The sequence below is a fragment of the Petaurus breviceps genome, unplaced genomic scaffold (genome assembly GCF_028583685.1).
Source record: "Petaurus breviceps papuanus isolate PSGF00001 unplaced genomic scaffold, PetGlider_PUasm1.0 90654, whole genome shotgun sequence".
Classification (NCBI taxonomy): domain Eukaryota; kingdom Metazoa; phylum Chordata; class Mammalia; order Diprotodontia; family Petauridae; genus Petaurus; species Petaurus breviceps.
The window spans coordinates 3,975,568-3,990,979 of record NW_027187301.1 but is presented as its reverse complement, the minus strand read 5'-3'; the positions used below and the strand labels follow the sequence as shown (position 1 = coordinate 3,990,979).

The 15,412-nt window shown below is 40.1% G+C and overlaps 1 protein-coding gene across 1 annotated transcript in view; it reads right to left on the bottom strand.

Moving 5' to 3' along the window:
* Positions 1 to 15,412, bottom strand: part of KALRN (kalirin RhoGEF kinase) — a 982,696-nt gene that overhangs the window by 9,781 nt on the left and 957,503 nt on the right. The window contains exons 24-26 of the mRNA XM_069064968.1: positions 13,624 to 13,702; positions 11,375 to 11,575; positions 1,090 to 1,228 (exon numbers count right to left, since the gene is read on the bottom strand). Of these exons, the coding sequence (XP_068921069.1) occupies positions 1,090 to 1,228; positions 11,375 to 11,575; positions 13,624 to 13,702 (419 nt within the window). The remainder of the gene's footprint in view (positions 1 to 1,089; positions 1,229 to 11,374; positions 11,576 to 13,623; positions 13,703 to 15,412) is intronic.

The following is a 15,412-nucleotide window of genomic DNA, read 5'->3' as shown; positions in this document are numbered from 1 at the left end:
AAGTGAGAGGCAGCATGATAGAGTGGAAAAGAAGCTTTTTGTGATCGAGTTGTTTCAGTCCTGTCTGACTCTTCATAACCCCATTTGATTTGGGGGTTTCTTGGCAAAGAAAAAGGAGTGGTTTGCCATTTCCTTCTCTCATTTGAGGAAACTGAAGCAAACACAGTTAAATAATTTGCCCAAGGTTCCACAGCTAGCAAGTATCAGAGGCCATATTTGAACTCAGGAAGATGAGTCTTCCTGACTCCAGCCTGGCTTTGTACCATCTAGCTGCCCTATGGAAAAGAAGTTAGGAGACCCTGGTTCTAGTCTGTTTTACCACTGACTAATTGTGTTAGGCTTTCTGAACCTGGACTAGGCACTGGACTTCAAATTCTAACATTCTATAATATACTTCAAAGAATTTTCTTAAATTATACAGAAACCAATCTCAGTAGTCTAGAAGAGAGTCTGGTAGAATGTAAGCTCCTTGAGGACAGGGACTATCTTTTTCTTCTTTTTTTTAATCTCCAGCACTTAGCACAGTGGATGGCAAATAGCAGGTGTTTAATAAATATTTATTGATTGATTAAATCAGTACAGGTTAAGTCCCCATCCTTAATATTCATTGGAATTTTGATCTTTCTAAACAAATTGAAATGTAATTCACTTTTGTTAAGGGTAATGGCTATGAAAGTTGCATCTTATTTTTTTTTTCCTGGCCCTTATAGTGGATAGAGAGCTGACTTCAGAGCTGAGAAGATCTGAATTCAACTCCTGCCTCTGAAACATGCTGGCTATGTGACTCTCAGACAGCCAGCACTCTAGGCTAATGTTTTCATACTCAAATAGAAATGTGGGCCCCGAAGCTGTACATAAATATCCCTCTGGGTTACAGATTGATTTAGTTTATTTTGTTAAATATTTCCTAATTACAATTTAAATTGGTTCTAGCTCCACTCTAGAGTGTGATGGATACATGAGTCTTTAAGACAGTTCTTTGAAATTATAGCTTACAGAGAAGGTGCCTCCCTGTCCTGATAGAGGAGAGTTACCTCATCTGAATCAATAAAACCATAGATCCAGTCCCTAGTCCATATTTCCTGTTACCTTGATGTCCAAATGAGCAACCCTGCAATTGTGTAGATATTGTAAGGCTTCCATGGTATCTCGAATGTAGAAAGCAACTTTTTCTTCCATAAGTTCATCATGGTTCATAAGATAATCCAAGAGTCGGCCATCATCCATCCTATAAAAGATAAGAGAAAAAAAAGGTAAGAAAAAGCAAGAGGAAAAAATGTTTAAAAACAAACTCTTTAAAGACCTCCCTATAAAATTATTTTATTTTGATACAGATATGTTTCAACTAATGATCCATCTGAGAATAACATCCAAAGCTGGTGGGGGAGTGGGGAAGCTCATGATTTCACATTTAATATGAAATCAACAACGAGTGAAGTTAGGTGGTGTAGTGGATAAGATTGCTGGGCCTGAAGTCAGGACTCGTCTTCCTGAGTTCAAATCTGGCTTCAGACATTTGCTGACTATGTGACCCTGACAAGTCACTTAACCCTGTTTGCCTCAGTTTTCATCTGTAAAATGAGCTGGAGAAGATAATGCTAAACCATTATAGTATATTTGCTAAGAAAACTCCACATGGGGTCATGAAGAGTCAGACATGACTAAAAAAACAACTGAACAACAAAAGAAGTTTTGTATTTTGACTCTTTGAGATGCAGTGTTATATAGTAAACAGAGCCCACCTTAGAGCCAGGAAGTTCTGGGTTCCAGTCCTGCCTCTGACACATATTGGCTATGTGACCCTGAACAAAGTGTGTCCCCTCTCGGGACTCTAGGCATCTCTTCAAGACTAAGACTATATATTGCAGAGAAGGTGTTGCCCTGGTTAGTAGGAGCTTCCTCACCTGGGAGTTTTCTATACTTACAGAATTTCAGTTACTGTTCTTATCTGGTATTTTAGCATCTTAAAAACTGTGTCTTCTATGATGAAATCGGTAAAAAACAAACAAACAAAAACCTTTTGCTTTGTTAGTTCCTTTCAAAAATTTTCAGAAGAAATGAATCTTGGTGCCTTTAAGGAGCAGTTTGTAAACCAGATGAATCATTCTTTTACCACAGAGCTTTGAGCTATACATGCACACAATTAAATAGAATCTTGAATAACACTGAATGTGGGCATATCCAATGTATTCTGGGTTTGACTGTGAGGTGTGGAATCAATCAATCAGACATTAAGCCCCTACTGTATGCCAGGCACTGTGCTAAGCACTGGGGATACAAAAAGAGGAAAAAGTCAATCCCTGCCCTAAAGGGATAAAGATAATCTAATGGATGAGGCAACATACAAATACATGCAAAGCAAGCCATGTACTGAATAAATAGGAAGTAACTGACGGAGAGAAGGCATTAGAATTAAGAGGGGTTAGGGAAGGCCTCCTGCAGAAGGTGGCCTTTAGTAAAGGAAGCCACGGAGGTTAGTAGTCAAAGCAGACTGAGAGAGTTGCAGGTATGGGAGCAGTCCCCCAAAATGCTGAGGGGTAAGAGATGGAGTAGTTTGTGAACCTTGGAGACCAGTGTCACTGGATCAAGGACAACGTGTGTGTGGGGGAGAGGGGTTAGATCTGAGAATTCTATCAAGAGCCTCCTTGGCCAGAGTTGGTTCATTCCCTTCTGGGCTGCCCTGGCTTTTCCTGAGGTCCTTGCATCTTGCCTTGCTGTTCTTTCATTATAAATACAGTGCGAGAAGCAAGCTAGATACATGGAAATGGTCTCCATAAGTTGTAATAGGATGGGATTTTTCTATTTAGGGGCTCACATATGCTTCCATGGGTCCTTAAATTCTCCTTCTCTTTAGAAGGAAAAGCCTTCTCTTGATGGTTCACATGAAGTCAGGTTCCAAATGCAGCTATTTCTCCCATATGGTCTATGCTTGCCACTTCTACTTAGATGTTCCAAGAGGCATATCCATGTGAAGCTGAGGAAGGTCACACATTTATCACCAACATGTTGTGGACATAGAGTTGGGTGGAGGATTATTTCATTCTTTGTATCTGTATCTCCAGCACCCAGGATAGTACCTGGCATGAGTAGGTGCTTAATAAATGCTCATTTAGTGTCACATCCACAGTGCCATTTTTCTCCACCGGGGGCCACCATTTCTTGTTTTTACTTGCTCTCCTTTGGCTTTTGTACTGACCCTTGTATTGTCCTCCAGGAATTTGTATCAGAGGCATGAGGAGGGGAGATATTATGAACTGTGCCCTGTAATTAATGACTCACAAGCCCTAGTCTACAGTATAACAGACTTGCGCACACCAAAATGGTTTTGTGTCTACTTTATTAGTAGACCTGCTTTCTGATCATGACTCTGCTACTAACTAGCTGTTGGACCTTGGAAAATTTACCTCCCCTCTCTTGGTCTGTAAAATGAGGTTGGTTTAAATGTCACTAAAGTCCCCTTCTAACTTTAGCATACTATGAATCTAAGTCCCTTTTACCTGGAAAATTCTGCCTCTCTGAATTAAATGCTAGGGCATTTCCCCCTTTTGTTTCCTCTTCCCTCTTGACTAACTGGGACCCATTCCTCTAAGACTCATGGGACCACAGGCTGAAACAATGGTGGATGCAGTAGTAGGGCCGGAGTCAGGAAGACCTGAATTCAAATGTGACCTCAGACTGTTCCTAGCTGTGTGACCCTGGGCAAGTCATTTAACTTCTGTCTGTCCCAGTTTCTTCAACTGTAAAATGGGGATAATAATAGCATTTACCTCATAGGGATGTTGTGAAGACCAATTGATGTAATATTTATATGTATTAATATTTTATATTATAATATTATTATTTATATTTATAGTTATATTTATAAGGTGCTAGCACATAGTAGGTACTTAACAAATGCTTATTCCCTTCCCTTTCCTTTATGTCTTATGTATTTCTATGATAGACAAAATACATGGTAGATGAAATATAATGCTGCCCCATGCTCAATAGCCATGTTGCTTATTGAGTACCTCTGTGGAAATGTCACTGATATTTAGGAAAACCTTAAACATCAGACATACTTAATCTGGATATTCCAGACAGAATACAAAACCTAACCCACTAGGCTTCAGGAGAGAATGCAAGTCTAGCTGAACCCAGAGTTCCTTGCAGGGGAGGGACCCTGGGCCATGGGATAAAGAGAGAACTGGGAAAATCAGAATGAATGTAAATACCTGAGCCCCACATAGATGAAACAAGGTAGAACACTACACTTTGCCAAATGCTGACTCAGAATAACATAGATTGTTTTCTTGGCAGTCATTGATTCTCATTATTAGACATTTGTATGGGGTATTATCAGACCTCTACAGTACAGGAAGATAAGAAGGAAACTTTTCATTTGCCCAGTGGGCTCCTAGCAATTTGAATGCATGTCACAATCATAATAGTGCATTAAAGTTTACAGAGTCCTTTGTATATTTTGTCTCATTTGAGGCCGATGAAAAAACCTTTAGGGTTTCCATGCAAACAGTATTTTCTCCCTTTTAGCAGAATAAGTAATGAAGGTTTGCAGAGGTTTAAGTGACTTGTCCATGTTCACCCCCCTAATAGGAGTTGGAGACTCTTCAAACCTAGGATTGTCTCTCTTAACTCCAAGTTCAGTTCTTGGAGACAGTTGTGAGCAATACAAACTACCTAGAGGCACTATTCTACCTCTTGGGCCACCTAAGGAACAGAATCACAGCAATTCAGGAAAGTCATGGAGGCAGCTTTAGTAGATAACCTATCACAGAGGGGATACAGACTGGAAAGACTTTCCATGAAGATTAGTCCCCATGTGATCATACCACTAGAGAATATGAACTACTGCCAGGACTAAACCTATCGGAAACAACTGCCATGATGTCACCATCCTTCCAGGCTCCCAGATTCACAACCTCAGCATTCTACTACATTATGTATTATTATTATAATTCACTCTCCCTTACCTGGCATAGCTAGTTAGTTGTGATATTTTGCTGTTTCTACCTGCTTCCACAGCATCTCTCACATCTGACCCCTTCTCCCTACTCATACAGCTCCTAGGCCCTCTTTCATTCTCCCTTACAGCTCTCCTTTTGACTTTCTCAATTTCAACACCATGCCTCACCTTAAAACTTCCTTCATCTCCTGGGATTTCCTCATTCTGGAATATCCATCCTCCCCTACAGCCTTCTGACCTTGGAATACCCCTCCACTGTGTCAGTCCCTTTTCCTCATTGATAAGTTTCTCCTGGTGCCAACATTTTGGGCAAGGATATAGGCCCACCAACCTTCATTTCCCTCCTGACTGTGCTTCTGACTTTCAGGACTTCAGCACCATGTCCCCATGGGGATACCGTTCCCCCACCCCTTTTCAGTTTCCTCTATTACAGTATAAGCTCCAAGAGGGCAGGCACTCTCTTTTCTCTTATATTTTATATCACCAGCACCTTGCACAGTATCTGGCACATAGTAATAGCTTAATACCTGCCTACCTGTCTTATCACATCTGATCTCCTTATTGCAACAGCTTCCTAATTGGTGTCCTCGATTCATCTCTCTCAGATCTAGTAACTCCTTCACATTGTTGCCAAAATAACTTTCTTTGAGCAGAGATCTGATCATGTCACTCTCCTGTTCAGTCAACTTCCTATTGCCTCTGGGATAAAATATAAAGTCCTCTGTTTAAATTGTAAAAGACCTATACCACTTGGCTCTGGTTTACCTTTCTAACCTTACTGGATATGTCTACCTCTCTTGAGCTCTGCATTCTAGCCAAACTGGCCTTCTCCTTGTTCCTCACTCATGACATCCATTTTCTCTCCTCCATGCCCTGGCATCTGCTGTCCCCCATTCTTGTAAAGTCCTCCTTCCTTACCTCTAGAAAGAGTCTCTCTCTTTCCATTTAAGGTGAAATTCAAACACATTCTTCTCCATCAAGCCTTTCATGGTTTCCCCCCAACTTCTAGGGACCCCCAACTCTCTTATATTTGCCTACTTCATATATATTCGTATTTATTTACTTTATATTAATGCTGTATGGGGCAGCTAGGGGTACAGTGGATAGAGTGCTGGGCCTGGAATCAGGAAGACTCATCTTCCTGAGCTCCAATCTCACCTCAGAATTTATTAGCTGTGTAATCCTGGGCAAGTCACTTAAACCTGTTTGCCTTAGTTCCTTATCTGTAAAATGAGCAGGAGAAGGAAATGGACAAGCCACTCCAGTATCTCTGCCAAGAAATCTTGAATGGGGTCAGGGAGAGTCCAACACTAAAGAAAAAAACCCTTAACATTACTATACAAACACATATACATACATATATATATATATATGTATCTATGTATATGTATGTATGTGTATATATGTACACACATACTATATTGTGTATGTGTGTGTCCATACACACACATGTTATATCTCCAATTAGAAGGGAAGCTCATTACAAGTAGGATTGTCCATGGCTTTGTCACTAACTAGTGAATGGACCTTGAAAAGTTGCCTAGGCCTATATAGTAAGGGTTGGTCTAAATGAGAACTAAAGTCCCCTTCTGTCTTTGTATTTATATCCCCAGTGTCTAACACAGTGTCTGACATGTAGTAGGCATTTAATAAATATTTGTTGATTGATTAATTGGAAGAAGAGAAAAGATAAGCCCAAAGTCAGTCAACTCCATGCCAACAACATCTTCACTCAAGATCTCAAGAGGCTACACATGGTACCCACCCTAGAAGCAGCAGACAATTCTGTTAACTGTCTGGCATCTCTGGGACCAGAATGTAGACCATTGGACAGTGTTACTGAAGACAACTTCTCCCTTATAGATAGTAGAGAGATGGAATATCCAGAGGTGGCAACAAGTCACAGCAAAAGAATCTGAACCATTTGGCCAGTGACTACTAGACTAGCATATTTAGGCTAATCACTAGTGAAGATATTAGTCACAAAATACATAGGTGTATTCTGGAGGTAATGTACGTGAATGATGGAAGGCATAAAATGTTTACTGCATGTAAAGACATGATAAACATCATATAACATACATTAAAATGTTTTATACAATCACTATATGTAGTATCAGGTGTAATTTTCAGAGAATCAAAATTCCACCTTGAAGAGAGGAGGAAGAGAAATGTGGCAGGTGCTAGGATATTTTCCTTATTCTTACTTACCCTTCCTTTTGAATAACTGGCAAAGACAAAATGTGTATAATTCAAGGCACTGGGGCTGGTACCTGGGAGATACTGAGTGAATGAAAAAGCATTTATTAAATACCTGCTGAGTACCAAGCACTGTGCTAAGCTCTAGGGATACAAAAAGAATAACCACAGCAGGGTCAGATCTCAAGGAACTCATAGTAAATGGGGAAGACACAAGTAAAAGAAAGTTTAGTTACAGGTCAGATAGAAAAAGGAAGGGTCTATGTCTTGGGGCAAGAGCGGTGGGAATGCAGGAAAGGAGAAGGGCTCTGAAGCTGTTGCCCTCACCTTGCTAGGAGAGATAGCTTAGAAAAACCCTGATCTATGAAACCAGTGGATAGGCCAGCTGTTCCACGGAGCATGGAAGTATTATAAGGAGAGGCTGAAAGTTGAAAGAGAAACAGAATTTGGTTTTTAAAAGTCTCCATTTCAATAGTTAGGGAACAGCAGGTCAAGACAGGTCCAGTGGGAGAAAGGGCTTCTACCAGAGGAGCCCTTGTACTCAGGAGTGTCATAATTTAGCACTATAATAATATGTGTAAATCTTGGGATTTTGCATATCCTTGGAACTAAGGATCACTCATTAAAGGATTGTTGTTTGGTTTTTCCTTTTAACAAAACCTTCCTCTGAGAACACATTGAGAAGTTGTCCTGGATTCTTAGCTTTCTCTCACCCTCCATATCCAATCTGTCACCAAAGACTGTTGATTTCACTTTTGCAACATCTCTCCAATAAGTCCCCTTTTCTCCTCTGACACAGCCACCCTTCTAGTGTAGGCCTTTGTCACCTCATGCCTGGATTGTTGCATTAACCTGCTGGTGGGACTGCCTGCTTCAAATCTCTCTCCACTCCAATGCATTCTCCCTTCAGCCACCAAAGTGATTTTCTTAAAGCTCAGTGTTTCCCTATCACTTCTAGAATCAAATACATAATGCTCTGTTTGGTATTCAAAGTGCTTTATAACCTAGCCCCTTCCAGTCTTTTTTCCATTCTTATTATTCTCCAATATATATACTCTTTGATCCAATGACACTGGCCTCTTGGCCTTTCCACAAACAAGACTCTGCAGCCAAGCCATCTCTCAGCTCTGGGTATTTTCTATGGCTGTCCACTATTCCTGGAATTTGCTCTTTTTTTCATCTCTGTCTCCTGGCTTTAAGTCCACCTAAAATCCCATCTTCTATAGGAAACCTTCCCCCAACCCCTCTTCTTAATTCTAGTGCCTTCCTTTTGTTAATTGCTTCCTGTCTGTCCTGTATTTCACTTGTTTTGGATATATTTATTTGCATGTTGTCTGTTGTCTTCTCTTGTTAGACTGTAAGCTCCTTGTGGGTAGGGGCTGTCTTTTGGTCTCCCCAGTGCTTACCACAATACCTGGCACATAGTAGGCCCTTAATAAATATTGGTTGATTGAGAGGTGACATAATACTAGATTTGGAATCAGAGTTCTGGGTTCAGCTCTCACTTCTCTTACTCATTCTGAGTCCTTGGGCAAGTAATCTCTCTAGGCCTCAATATTCTCACCTATAAAATAACTAACATTTACATATTGCTCTAAGGTCTTCTTGTTTAGTTGTTTTTCAGTTCTGCCTGACTCTTCATGATGCCATTTGGGGTTTTCTTGACAAAGATACTGGTGTGGTTTGACATTTCCTTCTCCAGTTCATTTTACAGATGAAGAAACCGAGTTAATAGGTTAAGTGACTTGCCCAGAGTCACAAATCTAGTAAGTGCCCAAGATAGGATTTGAAATCATGTCTTCCTGACTCAAAGGCCAGAACTATATTTGCTTTGCTACCTATATCTCAAATGAGGGGGGATGAACCAGATGACCTTTAAGGGCCATTTCAGATCTATATCTCTGATTCTATGAACTTTGTGTTTTCATGTGGGGAATCAGTTTCAATATTTCCAGGAAGACCATGCATATTCTATTTCTCAGGTTTCTTGGATAGGAATTATGAACTAAGAGAATGAGGAAATTCCTTGGGGTGAACCCAGACCCTTTATGTTATGGAGGGACACAATGTGATCTGAATGGAAAATGTGATATTAAAAGTGTCACCCCCTTTTCACAGCAGGACACACCTTTGATTATAAGAATGAGATAAGTGGAAAGAGGTAGACATTTTTAGAGATAGCTAAACAGGAAAAACTTCCCCTGCCCCATTAAAAGCCATCTCTACCTACCAGTAACCTGATAAAATCACAAATTAAGTTTCAGTTAATATGTTAGCTGGGCAACACAGCCTCTGGCCATCATTACGACAAGTCAGTAGGACTGGAATCATTGATCTGACAGGCCCTGTGAACAGTTTCAGGGCAGCATCCCTTTGAAAAATTTATATTGTTATATCTAGAGGAGTAAATGAATTGTGTTTATGGGAATCAGAAAATGCATCATTGTAGTTATCTGACAGTGTGTCCCAAAACTATATATTTTCTTGAATACCTTCAAGACTCTGTCCTGGGCTCCACATTTCCTCTCTCTTTATACTTTTTCTCTTGGTGACTTCATCAACTCTCATGGATTTAATTATCTTCTCTAGGCAGATAACTCATATGCAGTATATACATGAACAAATACAAATACAAGCATATATATAATATACATGTATATATGCATATATATGTGGGTACGTGAGTGTGTGTATATGTATATATATATACACACACACACACAAACACATATATACAAGTCAGGAAGACATAATATACACACACACATACACATAAAATATGTTTCTGCTGAATACCAGTCCCATATCACCAACTGATATTAGACATTCCAAATCGGAAATTCCATAGCTATCTCAAAATCAACATGTCTAAAACAGAACTTGTTATCTTACTATCTTTCCCTCAAAACCTACCTACTTTTGTGCTCGACTGTTTTTGTTGAGGGCGTCACTGTTTCTTCCAACCCCTGCCCCTAGCTCACAAACTCAGAATCACCCTCAATATCTCACTCTCCCTTACCACCCATATTTAATCAGTTATCGGATAGGGAGGCAGGAACAACTCCAGCTGTAGATCTGTAATCCTCTAATGCTATGAGGGATTCTATAAGGTGGAACATGGGAGAGTATGCCAGGTATGGAGGATGGCTAGTGAAATGGCCCAGAAAGTGGAATATATTTACTTCTTTCTTCCACTTCTGCAAATACACTCATTTCTTTCAGAGTTCAGCTCAAAAACTGCCTCCTTTGTTGTTCAGTCACTACAGCTGCATCCTACTCTTTGTGACACAAAACTTAGGGTTCCCTTGCCAAAGATCCTGCAGTGTTTTGCCATTTTCTTTTCCAGCTCATTTTACAGATGAGGAAACTGAGGCAAACAGGGTTAAGTTACTTGCCCAGGGTCACACAGCTAGTAAGGGTCTGAGACCACATTTGAACTCAGGACTTCCTGATTTTTTGCTTTCCATTCTATTCACTGTGCCACCTAGCTGCCTGTAATATATGCATATTTTTTTCTCCCATTGAATCCCAGGGATTGTTTCATTTTTGTCTTTGTGTAACAGTGCCTGGCAGTTATGAATGCTTAATAAATGTTTAGTGATTGGTGTTGAAGAACATTAGAACATTTGCATGAGGTATCATGAGATGTCAGGGTTGTGACCTCTGTTTTCTGACTGGCAAAATGAGATTAGTTTAGATGGTCTATAAGGTCTATTATACCCTAACATTCTGTGTTTCTGTGAATCTATTATTACTTCTATTTTCCCAGAGAACAATGGGACACTGGCTGCTTGTTTATAGCCCAAGCTATAAATTTCTCCTTTCTTCCCTTTTACTGGGTTAAGGGGGATGGGAGTTGGCCGAATCCCTCCAAACTTTAGACTCACTCTGGGAAGTTTGTCTATGCAGAAGAAAAACTTTTTGCCTTTTAAGGATGGCATGGGAGAGTGTTGGAGCTTTCATTTCCACTTCTGCCCAATTTCTAGGGATATCTCAAAAGAATCTATTAATAATCTATTACTAATAATAAGACTGGGGGCCATGGAGGTTTAGTGACTCAGTCACATTGGAGGCAGGATTTGAACCCAAGTGCTCTCATCCCAGAGTCAATGTTCTTTTCATCATCCATTTGGGGTCAACAGGCCCAGATGGTGGCCTGGTCCCCCCTAAATGGGGCAGGGACAGTGCTAGAGAGAGGCTGTTGGTACTCACAGTTCCAGAACCAAGATGTAAGATGTGGGCGACTCATAGGTGTCATGGAGCGTGACATACTGAGGGTGCTGGAGGTGCTGCAGGAGGGCAGCTTCATGTGCTGCCTGCTCCTTCTTCTTCATTTTTTTGCTAATGAATTTCACAGCAACATCTTTTCTAGTAGCTTTGTGAATGCACTTCTTCACAATGGAGAACCGACCCCTGCAATCACACGAAAGGGAAACAGTCTTTGGTTAAGATTCACTGGACCTTTTTTTCAGTGATTTGTAAAGTTTGTAACATTTGACTGGGAGTCCTGTAGATCTCTGTTCATAACGTTCCCCACCTGGGCTCCATTTTCCTGGTGTTGGGGAGATAAGAAGCTGGAATCAGGGAATCTTAGATTTGAAGGAGACCTGAGAGGTCACCTAGTCCGGCCCCCTGCCTGATTCAAGTCCACTCCACAGAATTCTCTAAAAGTCCTCATCTAGCCTTGGCTGCAATGCTTTTAGCATAAGGCAACTCACTACCTTGTGAGGCAGCCAATTTCAATTTTGGACATTTGTAATTATTGGCAAAATGATTTTTTTTTTACCTCAATCCTAAATCTGTCTCCCCATTACTTCCATTTTTCAGTTTAGCTTTTCTGTCTCAAGCTATGATAAATGACATATGTCTGTATGACAGCCCTTCAACCATTTCAAGGCCATGACCATAGTCATGGCCTTGATAAGGTTCCTCTTGTCTAGGCCGAACATCACTAGTTTCTTCAACCAATCATCATTTGGATTGGACTCAAAGGATCATGTGTCTAGATCTGGAAAATACCCCTTTAGTCCAACCTTCTTATTTTACACATGAGGAAACTAGGAACCAGGAAAGTTAAGTGACTTGTCCAAGGCCACACAGCTCGTATCACAAGTGGGATTTGAACCCAAGTCTTCTGACTGCAGAGTGAGTGCTCTTTCCCTGGAGTGTGCTAGTCAGCTTGTATCAGCTCTAAGAACCAATTGTTAAAGTAACATTTACACATTGGAAATCAGTAAATGCTACAAATCAAACCTTTATTATTTTGTTGATTATCTAGACTTAAGAATGTGATGGAGAAAATCTAAGTCACCTGTTTAATAGCAGCATATGAAATGAGGGGCAGCTGGGTGGCACAGTGAATAGACCACTGGGTCAGGAGTCAGGAAGACCTGAGTTTGAATTTGATCTCAGATACTTACTAGCTGTGTGACCCTGGGCAAGTCACTTAACCTTTGTACTGCGGCCAGTGAAGTTGGTGGGCTAGCAAGAGGTGAGAATAACGAGATGGGGTTGTAATCAATAGTCTGTTTATTACAGGACCATTTCATACAGAGCCAAAGATGCAAGGGGCTCACAGAGTTTATATGCCCCCCCAAGAGAATGTAGACACCCCAAAAGAATGCAGACAATGTAGAAGGACCCTCCCTTAATCTTGTTTACTATTTACCCTTGCTTAAGATTAGTTATTTATTAGGGTAATATCCTAGGACCATATCCGGAGGCATAAACAAAAAAAGATTACACGCCCTCTTGCTTATCTGCCCTGTAACCTTGCAGGTACCATATAGGGCAGGGAATATACCTTTAGTGAGGTCAAGGGATCCCCAAAAGTTCTCCATATATACATCCTCCTGCTTGTCTGCCCTGTAACCTTTCAGGTAATAATATAGGGGAGGGGAACATCTCATTTGCAAAGCCAGGGAACTTCTGAAAGTTCTCTACACATTTGCTGCTTAAAGTGCTAGCAATTATCATTGTTAAGTCTAACTTATGTTCGTGTCTCTCTGTGACCCCATTTGGCATTTCCTTTGCAAAGATACTGGAGTGGTTTGCTGTTGCCTTTTCATTTTACAGATGAGGAAACTGAGGCAAGCAGGGTGAAATGACTTGTCCAGGGTCACACAGATAGTAAATGTCTGAGGCCAGATTTGAATTCAGAAAGAGTTTTTCTGACTTCAGACATGTTGCTCTATTCTCCACACCACTTAACTGCCTCATTATTATTGTTACAAATGAGAAAAGTGAAGTTCAGAAAACATCACTTCCCCAAGTTCTCTTGAACTTGGGTCCTCCTGACTCCAGGACTGGTGCTCTATGCACTGTGCCACCTATATGTTCTGCTATTTCTTTCTTTACTAAAAATAGAAAATAAGATAAACCTTTTTTTTTTGCTATGAACATATAAACTTTTGGGGTTTTCTTTTTCAGCCAAGCTACAGGATAGAAAGCTGTAGTATTACCTTCCAATTTCATTCAGCTCTGTGTAAGCTAAGTCAAAATTTTCCTTCCAGGAAATGGTAGCACCATCAGCTGCAGCATCTGTGGAAAAGAGAAAGCACTAAAAATGTCATGGAAATACAAAAGATCTAACAGAACCCCAAAGAAATTCTCCTTTCAAAAAATTCTTTTAAAAAGAGTCATAAATTCAAGTATTAACAAAAACATTCTAACTCACAAAGAACAAAAAAGAGGATTGTATATGAACTTTTGTTGCATATTTTTTATAAATTATAAGTAGTAACAAAATTGCCCTGCATCTCCCTATTTCACCCAGGCTGGAAGTGCAGCTACCTCTCTTGCCCAGGGTCACACAGCTAGGAAGTGTCTGAGGCCACATTTGAACTCAGGAAGATGAGTCTTCCTGATTCTAGGCCTGGCACTCTGTGCACTGCACCATCTAGCTGCCCATAACTAAATAATTGTATATTAACATCAGCATTTAGCATCATAGGCTCATTTGTTCTTACATACCTTTTATAGTCCCTGGGGATGCCCAGGAGCATTATATTACAGTAATACCTGGTTTAGATCATGATCACTTACTAGGAGAATGGGAAGTGATGGGAGATGGGGGGAGGGAGAATAGAAATGTAGGGATGTGTGTGTGTGTGTGTGTATGTGTGTGTAATGGCAAGACAAGGGGGTGGTATGCCATCTTCTATGGTCTTAAACATAAGCTTCCTGACCAGTAAAGGATCTAGCTGGCTCCTTGCAGTAGTCAATGCCTCTAAGCAAAGAGCAAACTAACCTCATTTTAAAAAATTCGGTTGAACTGCTGCCTCACTTCATTTGAAAGACTCCCTTTTGTCTCTCGTAACCTATTCCATGTTACTGGCTTTAGGCAAAAAAAGACCAGAGCTTAGAGAGGGTTCATATGGAATAGCCCATGATTAGCTGTGTGGTAGACAGAACATATGTTTGGAGGCATTTTTGGTTATGGCTTCTACATAATGTAAAAATATGTTATAACCTCTCTATTCTTTAAGCAAAATATTAAGAAATGATATATTTTTTAGTCTTTTGGATTCAACTGAATGAAAATCCACATCTATATTTAATACATTCCAAGTGGTAGCATGTTTATGTCTCATCTTTTTTTTTAGAGGTTCAACCAGCTTCTAAGGAGAAAATCAATTCCAAATCAGGGAGAATTCTGATTCCTTGTACATGGATTAGGTGGAAACCAGTAGAGTGTTGGAGCTGGCTTCAACTAGCTCAGGATATTCAACTGATACATTTTCAGTATGAACATTTTCACCTCAGAAATCAGCAAATGTTACAAATCAGGTCTTCATTTGTTGTTTTGTTGACGGTCTAGACTTAAGAAAGTGATGGAGAAGATGTTAATAATGAAGATTCAACTTAAAAGTGTGTCCAGGTAGACATTTTCTTTCATTGAGCCAATTCTTAAAAATTTACCAGCATACCTTTAGTGGTAACCAGACTAAGAGTAGGAATATCTTTCGATTAATTCAATTTAGAGCAGCACCTCTTTTTCCATTCTGATTGAATAGTTTGAGGAAGATGGTTCTTCAAGTGCATTGACATTTAACTTACTATTGTGTTGTTTAAGGAAATTTTCTCACACTCTAAAATTGATTTTTGCATACCTATCTCTCTATTCATGATCACCAAAAATGTAAGTCAAAATGACTTGGGCAAGGAGATTTTCAATTAGCAGAGGAAATTCTACCACTTTGGATCTCTCTCTCTCTCTCTCTCTCTCTCTCTCTCTCTCTCTCTCTCTCT